At 37.8% G+C, this 12,342-nt stretch overlaps 1 protein-coding gene across 1 annotated transcript in view; it reads right to left on the bottom strand.

Moving 5' to 3' along the window:
- lama4 (laminin, alpha 4) overlaps positions 1 to 9,303 on the bottom strand; it is a 45,493-nt gene extending 36,190 nt beyond the window's left edge. The window contains exon 1 of the mRNA XM_034005351.3: positions 8,867 to 9,303. Within this exon, the coding sequence (XP_033861242.3) occupies positions 8,867 to 8,968 (102 nt within the window). The 5' untranslated portion in view covers positions 8,969 to 9,303. The remainder of the gene's footprint in view (positions 1 to 8,866) is intronic.
- Positions 9,304 to 12,342: the final 3,039 nt, after the last annotated feature.

The raw sequence follows: 12,342 nt of genomic DNA, 5'->3' as shown, positions 1-12,342 counted from the left end.
TCACAGCCAAAGAGCCATTGACATGTTAAAAAAATGGATGAGCTGAAAAGAAAAACTAAAGAGAAGATTGCTCAGAACTGGTCTGCGGTAACACGCACAGGGGGATGACCATCCAAGTTTTAAAGACTAAATCTTCCGTTTCAAATTCATAACTCATTCATTTTCCTCTTTGGATCCTACCCATACAGCCTCTGTGTGCAAGTAATGCCTCCATAATGCCAGAAAGATTTTAGTCCAGAAAACTTGTTAAATAGAGTGCCTATCAGTGGTTAAAGCCTGGTTTCCAAACAAACTAATTATCGCTCACTTTAAGGTGAACACTACGACTACCGCCCTATAGTAAATACGGTGCGAATAAAGCTTATGCATTACCATACAAATCACATATTCCTTCTGATTGCCATAGTGTGCCACAATAAAATCAGTGCACGCCATAATATGCCCACTATTTTGCGCGATAATGAATAACATCGCAATAGTAAATCCGGAAATCATTAAGGTGCACACGAATTGCAATTATGGTGCACCATAATGTTTAGTGTCCTTTCGTAAATGAGGCCCTATGTACTTGCGATCCATTAAAGCAGAAGTCAAGGAATGCTTGAAATGAAACTGTCAGGGCTAATGGTGTCATTCAGAATGATTATTGTTGATATTTAATCAAATGGCGTTTTGCATGGAATAAAAACCCTTGCCAGCATGTGAGACTGATCATCTCCAATCTGTTAAAAAAAAATGTCAGCAAGGCCTTCGCAAGGGCAGAGAAAAGAGTACACAATTAAGAACATTCCAGAAATGTTCTCAGTTATATTGTTGAAGTTCAAATCATTAAAAGATAATAGCTGACATTTCACTGACATTTATCATGAAGGTTCAAATGCCATCTGATTGATTATGTTTAAATAGCTTGATTTGTCTGGCTCTAGTGAGTCCAAAAAAAACCCCACCTCATCCAAAATGTTGAGTTCCTGACCTTTTGCCAACTATAAGCTTGACGTCATTAAGTTAAGTGCCTCAGAAGGGGCTCATATTGTAACCAAGCAGGGAGGGGGTTAAAATTATTATTATTATTATTATTATTATTTGTTTATTTAGCAGACGCCTTTATCCAAGGCGACTTACAGAGACTAGGGTGTGTGAACTATGCATCAGCTGCAGAGTCACTTACAATTACATCTCACCCAAAAGACGGAGCACAAGGAGGTTAAGTGACTTGTTAAGTGACTTAAGTGACTTGCTCAGGGTCACACAATGAGTCAGTGGCGGAGGTGGGATTCGAACTGGGGACCTCCTCCTTACAAGCCCTTTTCTTTAACCACTGGACCACACAGCCTCCCTCCCAAATCCTCCCTGCCAAAAACACGTGCGTATGCACATTTCTTTAGTTTAATTACTGTTTTATTATTAATTATCCCCTGCACCTGGCTATCATTGCAAATCAGAGCTGGGTGCAGGGTAAAGCTGTAAAACCAGGGTAGATCTTTGACTTTCCCATTGGTTAAACTCCCAATTGTGTCCCGCCTCTGCTCACTCATGATTGGACACCTGTATAACAAGGAGCAGATCTTTGACTCTCCCATTGGTTAAACCTAATAAAGACCGTCACCGTTTATGTCCTGCCTCTGGTCACTTATGAATAGACTGCCGCGGAGAAAATGCAGATTTCTATTGGTTGATTTTATTTCATATACAAAAATAAAACTGCATGATTTAATTAAAAAAAAAAAAAAAAAATCTGCGATCAACTCTTTAGTTGATTAATCAGTCTGATTAATCTATTAATTGGAGTAGCCCTAATATATATATATATATATATATTGTAACAAAGTAGGGGTGCCTTGCTACAATTCCGGACCTTCTTGATTGTAAAAGAAACATTTACTGGACCACAGAGGTTATTTAAACAGGACAGGGCCTGTATAGTTATTCATAAACCCCAAACAAAACAAACAAAAGCCTAACTCCTCAAAGGAGTACTAACTAAACACACAGGAACACCCTGACTACAAGTGGGACAGCTAGGCCGTTTCCCCACCAAACAATAAACAAAAACCACACAGGTTTAATACAGCACACTTTTACCTCACGACTGCCAGGAAGCAGAGCACTCCTTTCTGCCTCCTTCTCCTCAGCAGCCCTGAGCAAACTGACTGCCTCTCTTAAATACCCTGCACCTGGTTCTAATTTAACAATGGCTACCAGGTGCAGGGGATAATTAATAATAAAACAATTAACAACACCCTTCCCCAATTAACAAAACTACACATTTTACTGCGGGGAGGATTTCAACCCCCTCCCCGCTGTGCTACAATATATATATATATATACACACACACACAGGGTGATTAGAAAGTAAGTTTACCACATCAACGCTTTATATTCTAATCACCCTGTATATAAACTGTTGAGAGCATGTACTGTAAGTCTAACTGCTGTGTTTGTTTTCCAGTTTGGACAGGCTTCCTCCATATTATCATTTTGTCACTTGATTTGCCTGCAACTGATTGTTAAATATTTAAATCAGGAGGAGCCTATTGGACTTCACATCCACAGAAACATAAGAGCAGTCAGGAATAAGAGAACACAGTATTTCAAGTATTGACTGCTATATAATCATGCATTCTGTTAGCCTTTTTAATGCCTCTCCAAAGTGCCTGGATTCGCTACAAACAGCAAGGTGTTTTTCACACGGAGTCCAGTAAATCTTATTTGGCATTATATCCTGTATTTTTGTGCCAGCATGTAACACTTTCCATTTGTTAACATTGAATTTGGATGAGACTCTGAGTATCTGCGGGCTACTCCCACACCTTGATGTGGTTTTCAAATGTAAGTATTTGAATGGCTGATTTGTATCCCATGGTTTTGGTAATTTATGTTGAAGAGACAGAGCAAGGGTCCCAGCACTGATCCCTCAGTACCTCATCTCAATTGAAAATACTCTCTGCTTTCTGTTGTTTTTCTTGGTTTCTCAGCACAATTATTTTAAAAATGCATCTTTAATGTTTCACTTTGCCATAGGCCTTTTGTAAACCCAGGTTTATGTCATACACCCCATTTGTATTTTTAAAAAACACCAAGGAAGTTATGTAGATTGGTGTTTCAAGTGGAAACTCTTCATGAAGGTTTACTAAATGGTATAAAACAATTTTGCTATCTGTTTAATGAAAGCATACCAACAGGATATCTGACAAGATTTGGTCTTTTTTTTTGTGAGTACCACTTTTATTTCCTTAGATGGGCTGAATGGCCTCCTCTCATTCGTAAACATTCTTCTGTTCTTCTGTTCTCCATTTAAAAAACATCTTGTCCTTATATCTTCTGTATTTCTTAGATCAAAGCCAGACTTTTTCATGGGCATGTGTTCAATGGACACCAATGGAGTATGCACAGCAGGGGCTGACATACTGTTAAATGATGTCTGGCATTTTGAAAAATGCATTAGTTTTATAGCTAGCTGTCCCACAGTGTAACTCAAACCAAACCCTAAAAAATCCAATTCAAACAACCACGAAGATCTGAAGTCCATTTGAAAAACGAAATTGTGGTTGCAATTATAGTACACCACGGGTGTCCAAAGTTTAATTTGAGTCTGTGAAACCAGATGCTTTTCTAATAAGAGTTTTGGTTATTTACAACTAATTAACTGTACATTGTTAACGAATATTGTTCATTTGTAAGTCAAAAAACAGGAAATACATTCCATTTGAATAAAGATTTCAGCAATGAATATGACTTTGTTCATAGATGGCTGTTAGAATCTAATGACTTGGCCTTTAATCTCTCAGTATCAATTGGTCACTTATTCCTTGACTTGCGAGGCGGGATGCATTTGCACATTCCTAAAATATGTGCCTAGTTCCACAACATATTTTTCCTTGATTTGTTTTCTCACAGGCTGAAACACAAAGATATGCTTCTACTGTGAACTAATGGGAAACATCCTGTGAACAGTAAAGCTTTTATAGCCGGCTCCTGCTCCTGCTGCTGCTGCTGCTGACATTCCCCAGAATCCTCTTTGAGCAGCCGTCCTAAACACTACCAGCCCTAGCGATTACTTCTGGTTCGGGACTAATTCCTGATGCCACTGCTTTAATGTAAACTATATTATTAAATAACAGAGGAAAGTATAGGAGCAGCACATACTGTGTAAAGAATGGTAAATGCTGGTGGGTCCCTGAATACAAACCATTTGTTTTTCTAATACTCTCAAACATGTATTAGAAGAAACTTTTAAACAAGGGCAATGCACCTGTCTGTAGAAATCCCTTTAGACAGTTGTTGGGGCTGCTAGAAGCAGATTACTGTGCATTTTAATATTCCAGTAAGAAACATCCTGTAGCTTGTGAATAGTTGGAGAATCAAGCCCACAATCTTCAGCAAATGTTAAATGTGCTTAAAAGCCCTCCTCTGTAGTCTTTGGAAAAAAAAAAAAAAAACACAGTGGGGGCTACATACAATAACAAGCCCTGATTTCAAGGTGCAGTGACGTCCAAAACAAACATATTCAGCAGGTCATGGACCATGAAAGTGCTCAGTCATTTTTTCCATAAACAGTGGGAACGAGGCAGCCTCCAACTTTGAAGCCATTATTGGTCACAGCTGGCTAAAGATTCTGTGTTTAGTTTGGCATACAGAGATGCTTTTGTTATTGTAGTCAGCCATTGTATTTTCAAAGAAGAACCTCTTTACAAACAAAAAGAAACCAGAACCTGTTTCTTGATTGTAACAGTAAGTGCAGTGATTTTACTATTTGGTTCTTAAAATCAATGCAAATGTAACAGGGCGGAGGCTGTACGAGAACCGACAGGGGACAGAATTCGTAATGGCAGCGTATCACACAACACTGCCCGTTACACTCTTCACCCTTTTAACTTTGGTGATCAGCTGCAGCCAATCACTGAGATCTGAGTCACAGCACCAATGTAACAGGGCAGAGGCTGGGCCCAAACCGACGACCTTGTGCAAAGCAAGCAAATATCTTAACCACTATGCAAAAGAGCCAGGCTCTTGTTAATTCCAGGTGGTTTTATGGCTGTAAAATATGTTAGTGTGGGATTTCCAATTAAGAAACCTCAAAGTACAATTTTAATACAATCCCTTTACTTGTAAATAATATACCAGTACTGCAATTGCCAGAGGACTGGTTTGCACATTGTCCATGCCAATGGGGAGGAAGAGCGTTGACCAAACCTGAATCTAATTTCCTCAAACCATCTGGTTGTGTTTTAAAAAGGGGTAAATATATTTCCTAATAGGATAATAACTGCAAACAGAAATAAACAACTCAGGTGTTCAATGTAACAGCTTGTAAATAGTTTGATGTAGTTTCTCATTTGTTTTAATATTGTAATTGTTGTTTTTACTTTTGGAAATGTTTTTTTTGTGTTGGTTTAAATAGGTTTGAGAATCTACCCCGTAGTTTTTTGTATAAGTCGCACCTGTGTATAAGTGGCCACCCCCCCCCCCCCCCCCCCCCCTTTTTTTAGACAACAATTTCAGGAAAAAGCCTATGGGTCACACCGGTGTATAAGTCACTCCCCTCTTTTTAGGACCCCCTAAAATAACTAGAAAATAGACATACAAAGGTTTTTACAGTAGATGTCTACAGTTATTTATTTCAGCAATTTATTTGCAAAATTCAAAAAATGCTAATTCAAAGGTATTCATATCTTGACAAGGAAAATAAAATTAATGGCTAGTTCAGAGACCTTTAGCAATAATAACCTTTTTGAAATTATTAGGACATTTGTCAATGAGCTTTTGGCATGATTCTTTAGTGATTTTTGACCATTCTTCAATGCAAAACTCCAGTTCCAGTTCATTCAAATTCTGAGGACTTCTCTTGTGCACAGCCTTCTTCAACTCATACCAAAGATTCTCACTCGGATTTAGATCAGGACTTTGACTAGGTCATTCCAGAACCTTGATTTTATTCTCATTTAACCATTGTGTAGGCTTCTTTAACCATTCTATAGGTACTCTTATAGGTATCTGTACTCACATTTTCTGTAACTTCTCTTATTTGAAATCATTCTCATCCATTTATCGTACTTACTGTGTGTTCTTACTGGACTTTACTCATATAAGTAAATAGTTACTATAAGGTTTAACTGCACTTAGTCAAATTCGCTCTTACTTATAAGTTACTGTATACTTTATTTTGCTCTTACTTTAATTGATTTTATTGTACTTTCATATCTGCTCTTCACTGTATTATGATATTCTGTAATGTGATAAACTGTAATGTGATATTTTATAATGCAATAATTTGTACTGTGATAACATGTAATAATTATAAGTCGCCCTGGATAAGGGCATCTGCTAAGAAATAAATAATAATAATAATAAAAAAGAATAATTCTAAGGTAGATTTTGATGTGTGCTTTGGATCATTGTTGTGTTGGAACGTCCAGCTGCGCTTTAAACCAGGTTTTGAAGCAGAGGGTTTAGATGATTGGCCAATATCTTTTAGTATGCTATGGAATCTATTTTACCATGTATTGGAACTAAATTTCCTGTGCCATTAAAGGAAAAACAGAAAAAACGTTTCTTTGTACGTCTCACCAGACCTTCTCTAAACGTAACGACTATCAGTGTGACCAAATAGCTTGATTTTTGTTTCATCACTCCACAAAACCTTTGACCAGGACTCATATCCATCATTCAAATGCCGTTTTGAATGTGACATTTTCCTAAAGTGGTTTTTTCTTGGTCTGCGACCATTGAGACCTTCACCATACAATACTATGGTTGAAATGGAAACCCCAGTCCCGCTTGCAGCCAATTCACTCTGAATATCTTTGGCAGTCAATCTCAGATTGTTATTAACCTTCCTCACAATTCTTCTACTTGTTCTTGGTGAAAGAACCTTCTTTCTTCCAGACCGAGGGAGTGTTGTGACAGTACCAAGAGTCTTGTACTTCTTGATAATAGAAACAATAGTTGAACTTGGGATACTCAAATGCTTGGAAATCTTCTTGTATCCTTTTCCAGCTTTATGACAATAAATAATTTTCTGCCTGTCTTCAGATAGCTCTTTACTTTTTGCCATATTGACTTATTGGTAATGACAGCAATCATCCTATGCTAACCCTTTTATACTCTCTAAGAATGTTCACCTACAATCCAGCATTTCTAGACTTTTCTAGAATTAGGTTCTGCATTATCATATTGAAATTTCTAGCACCTTAGACAATACTATCATAGCATCAAAGAGTATGAATACTTTTGAATTAGCATTTTTGGAGTTTTGCAAAAAAAAATAATAATACTGAAATAAATAATTGTAGACATCTATTTCGTGTAACTTTTTTTCCTCTCATTCACAAAACCAAAACTTTTGCTACAAAAGATTTTTCCCCAAATTCTTTGTTTTCAAAAAATTTCTAGAAATTATACATTTCCATTGGGGTATGTAGACTTTTGACTACACCTGCATGTTAAAGACTTCATATTGAAATGTTTGTTATTGTATCATTTCATTTTTAGTGCTTCTAAGTACATACATATATTTCCATTTGACTACTAGCAATTGATTTATATTGGTTGATAAACAACTACAGAATAATTGTGGAAACTGTAAAAACAGTGATTACATTCCTCATTGGAAGGACAACTGTCATGTTTGTTACCAGATATGGTAATGAGCCATGAGCCATTATTGTTATTATTATTATTTATTTCTTAGCAGACGCCCTTATCCAGGGCGACTTACAATTGTTACAAGATATCACATTATTTTTTACATTCAATTACATTATTTTTTACATACAATTACTCATTTATACAGCTGGGTTTTTACTGGAGCAATCTGGGTAAAGTACCTTGCTCAAGGGTACAGCAGCAGTGTCCTCCACGGGGATTGAACCCACGACCCTCCAGTCAAGAGTCCAGAGCCCTAACCACTACTCCACACTGCTGCCCCAGTGTGGAGTGATAGACAGGTTTTAAAATGTAAAGGATGCTTCACAATCAATGCAATGAAGAAACATTTTAATTTACAAATTATTTTTGGCATTTTTTTGCAAGCATATTGGAGTATTTGGGGTGTGTCCCCCTTTGTCTAGAATTCTGAAAGAATAACGTGAGTATTGTTTGATAGATACACCCTTTGTAGGTACACACCTAAAGGATAACAAAAATGTCCACAACAACACTAATGGAAATCCTGATCACATACCCATACACATATCCACTGGTTTGTCTTGTCACTGTGTAGGGTGGTGAAGCTAACTTTTTTTTGGCTCCAGCACATTTTTCATCTCAAGCCTCTTGCCTCTATCACATGTTTCAGTTCATCATTTGGTCTGAAACTCCTAACAGCACATGTCCATAAAGTAACAATATATACAATATATATAAATTCATCACGATTCACAATTGTCTATGCGACACATGCTCCCTGTGATCTTCCTCTCTGTTTGTCTTACACAAGTGCAATTAGTTTCACCACAGATGGTTTTCATTATGACTGATGAAATCCCTAAGCCAGAATTCACAGAACATCTGCAGTTCAGCCCCAAAGAACATAAAGCCGTTTCTCTAACTTGTGCCTGTTTGGGAATCAAGCTGTACTGAAATGTATGAAAAACATCTATCATAACTTCTATTGAATCGTAAATTAATAGCCTTACATGTCACATGTCAAAATGATTTCTTGATTGTTTTAGCATAGAAAAATTTGTTTTGAATATCTACAAAACAAACTTTTTACACATATATTAAACTTTATTTAAGTACCAGGAGGTAAGGCATAAGACTACAGTACATTTCTTTTGTTAACACTATAGTATTTTATATTTGTTTCCTTATGTGTTACCACTGTAAAAAAAAAAAAAAGTGTTAGAAATGAAAAGGAACTTACGTTGACCACTGTAGATTGCTGTCCCCTTTCCCCTGTGGCTGGAGAAAAGAGTCTCAACAACATGGATAAGAAGCACAGTAAGGAGAAACAAATGAAAGCCATTTCCTATTTTTCATCCAAGCTTCTTGTCTATCTCTTGGTTATTGTAACCCCCTCTTTCTTTGTTTCCTCCCCGGTTGGGTGCTTCAGTTGTTTTGACTTTCCCCCTGTTTTTGGTTTCCAGATGTGGTGCTGCTTACGCCAATCTGAAATGCATGGACTTCCTTCCCTGCCGGCAGACTTGTTTTTCCTCTGGAGCCTCCTTTAAAATAGCATACAGATGGGCAGTCCTTTGAAACGGAGGGGGTGAGCAACTGAGAGTGTCAAAGAGGGATGGAATAGTAGAAAGACTCTGCTTGTATCCCTGGCCACCTTATCACCTCTTTCTCAGGATACAAATTGAGTCTATAGTAAGTGTCTGGCTTCTTTCCCATGTTCACAACACCCCTTCACCTTCAGAGGAAAGCACGTCCCTCCCACTTTCAGTCTGCTATCCAAGAACCAAGGCCTAGCTTCAACTTAGCCGAGTGCTCTCTGTCCATCCAACCTCCCCCCCCTTGTTTTCTTAAGAACTGTCATTTCAAAGAAGGTGCCAGATTTATTAAAACCATGTTAGAGGCCTAAAGCACTAAATATGTCAAAAAGGGTCGCAGTCAAGTGAGTACAAAGGGTATGTTGTTACAATAAAGGCCCAGTCTTTTTATTTATTTTTTTATAATTCACATGTAGTCCAACAGTGTTGTTTCAGTTCTCTGATATTTATTTGAAGTAGTCAGGTACGTCTGTCTTATATTAAATCTAAGACTGTGTATTAAACCAGCAAATTATGTCATATAGATCTATAAAAAGAACACAACTGGAGAATGGAAAACTTGACTTCCCCCTACACAAAGAGTATCTTGTATGCAATTTAACATTTAAATAGGGCTTATAGTGTATAGAAAATCATGTGGAACCCTCAGCTGACCAATATATATATATATATATATATATATATATATATATACACGGTACTGTGCAAAAGTTTTAGGCAGGTGTGAAAAAATGCTGTAAAGTAAGAATGCTTTCAAAAATAGACATGTTAATAGATTATATTTATCAATTAACTAAATGCAAAGTGAGTGAACAGAATTAAAATCTAAATCAAATCCATATTTGGTGTGACCACCCTTTGCCTTCAAAACAGCATCAATTCTTCTAGGTACACTTGCACAAAGTCAGGGATTTTGTAGGCATATAGTCAGGTGTATGATTAAACAATTATACCAAACAGGTGCTATTGATCATCAATTCAATATGTAGGTTGAAACACAATCATTAACTGAAACAGAAACAGCTGTGTAGGAGGAATAAAACTGGGTGAGGAACAGCCAAACTCAGCTAACAAGGTGAGGTTGCTGAAGACAGTTTACTGTCAAAAGTCATACACCATGGCAAGACTGAGCACAGCAACAAGACACAAGGTAGTTATACTGCATCAGCAAGGTCTCTCCCAGGCAGAAATTTCAAGGCAGACAGGGGTTTCCAGATGTGCTGTCCAAGCTCTTTTGAAGAAGCACAAAGAAACGGGCAACGTTGAGGACCGTAGATGCAGTGGTCGGCCAAGGAAACTTACTGCAGCAGATGAAAGACACATCATGCTTACTTCCCTTCGCAATTGGAAGATGTCCAGCAGTACCATCAGCTCAGAATTGTCAGAAAACAGTGGGACCCTGGTACACCCATCTACTGTCCGGAGAAGTCTGGTCAGAAGTGGCCTTCATGGAAGACTTGCGGCCAAAAAGCCATACCTCCGACGTGGAAACTAGGCCAAGCGACTCAACTATGCACGAAAACACAGGAACTGGGGTGCAGAAAAATGGCAGCAGGTGCTCTGGACTGAGGAGTCAAAATTTGAAATATTTGGCTGTAGCAGAAGGCAGTTTGTTCGCCGAAGGGCTGGAGAGCGGTACACGAATGAGTGTTTGCAGGCAACAGTGAAGCATGGTGGAGGTTCCTTGCAAGTTTGGGGCTGCATTTCTGCAAATGGAGTTGGGGATTTGGTCAGAATTAATGGTCTCCTCAATGCTGAGAAGTACAGGCAGATACTTATCCATCATGCAATACTATCAGGGAGGCATCTGATTGGCCCCAAATTTATTCTGCAGCATGACAACGACCCCAAACATACAGCGAAAGTCATTAAGAACTATCTTCAGCGTAAAGAAGAACAAGGAGTCCTGGAAGTGATGGTATGGCCCCCACAGAGCCCAAATCTCAACATCATCGAGTCTGTCTGGGATTACATGAACAGAGAGAAGCAACTGAGGCTTCCTAAATCCACAGAAGAACTGTGGTTAGTTCTCCAAGATGTTTGGGCCAACCTACCTGCCGAGTTCCTTCAAAAACTGTGTGCAAGTATACCTAGAAGAATTGATGCTGTTTTGAAGGCAAAGGGTGGTCACACCAAATATTGATTTGATGTAGATTTTTTTTCTGTTCACTCACTTTGCATTTTTTTAATTGATAAATATAAACTATTAACATGTCTATTTTTGAAAGCATTCTTACTTTACAGCATTTTTTCACACCTGCCTAAAACTTTTGCACAGTACTGTATATATATATATATATATATATATATATATATATATATATATATATATATATAGTCTGCACGAATTGTGTGATTGCAATAGCAGACTGAGTTTATTGCACAAACTAACATTTAAAGAGTAAGTAGCTTCCAATGTTATTTGTAATCTTGTTTCCCTTACTGTTTTATGGTGTTTGCAATTATTCGGAATGGTTCTAGTTATTACGATTTTTCTCTAAATTTGCCTTTGCCTTGCTTTGAACTTGCTTTAAGCTTGTCTGAGGAATACTAAGCGCTGGGACTGAACAGCCTTCCTAATTACATTTAAATCATGTGAAAATGTGACCTTTCAACTCTCTTTGTCTATACAAATGTAGAGCAAATGATATTGTATTTTGAGCCCATTTAATTGCTACAAGATATTAATCTTGATAAATGCAATGGTCTGTTGGGTAAAAACCTAATTTCGAGGACTGCCAGGTCACACATCGCCTCTGGGAAAGAATGTTCCAGAGACTTAGTTCCAAAAAAGCTTGGCTCATGTCTCTCGCCAGCCTAGTCCGTACTTAGTGCCGCATTTACTGCAGAAACATTTGCAAAGGGGTTCTGGATAACAAAATAATTCCATAAATTGTACCTGCCATGCACTTCTATTCGTTAAGTTGGTCTCACATGTACACACATGTTCCAGCAAATGTATGTTTTCTTTTTTTTTTTAAATGATGTCTGGAACCATACTAGGTTATGGAAGGCTCTGTTTGCCATGTCTCACTGTCAGGGACTGCTCACATCTGAGGTCATTTCACCCCTGCAGGAAAAGAAGGGGACAATTTAACACCCTGTTGAAATGATGTTTGAAGTA

The sequence above is a fragment of the Acipenser ruthenus genome, chromosome 5, assembly GCF_902713425.1.
Source record: "Acipenser ruthenus chromosome 5, fAciRut3.2 maternal haplotype, whole genome shotgun sequence".
NCBI classification, from domain to species: domain Eukaryota; kingdom Metazoa; phylum Chordata; class Actinopteri; order Acipenseriformes; family Acipenseridae; genus Acipenser; species Acipenser ruthenus.
The sequence above is the reverse complement of the archived record's forward strand: the minus strand, read 5'-3'. Positions and strand labels throughout refer to the sequence as shown.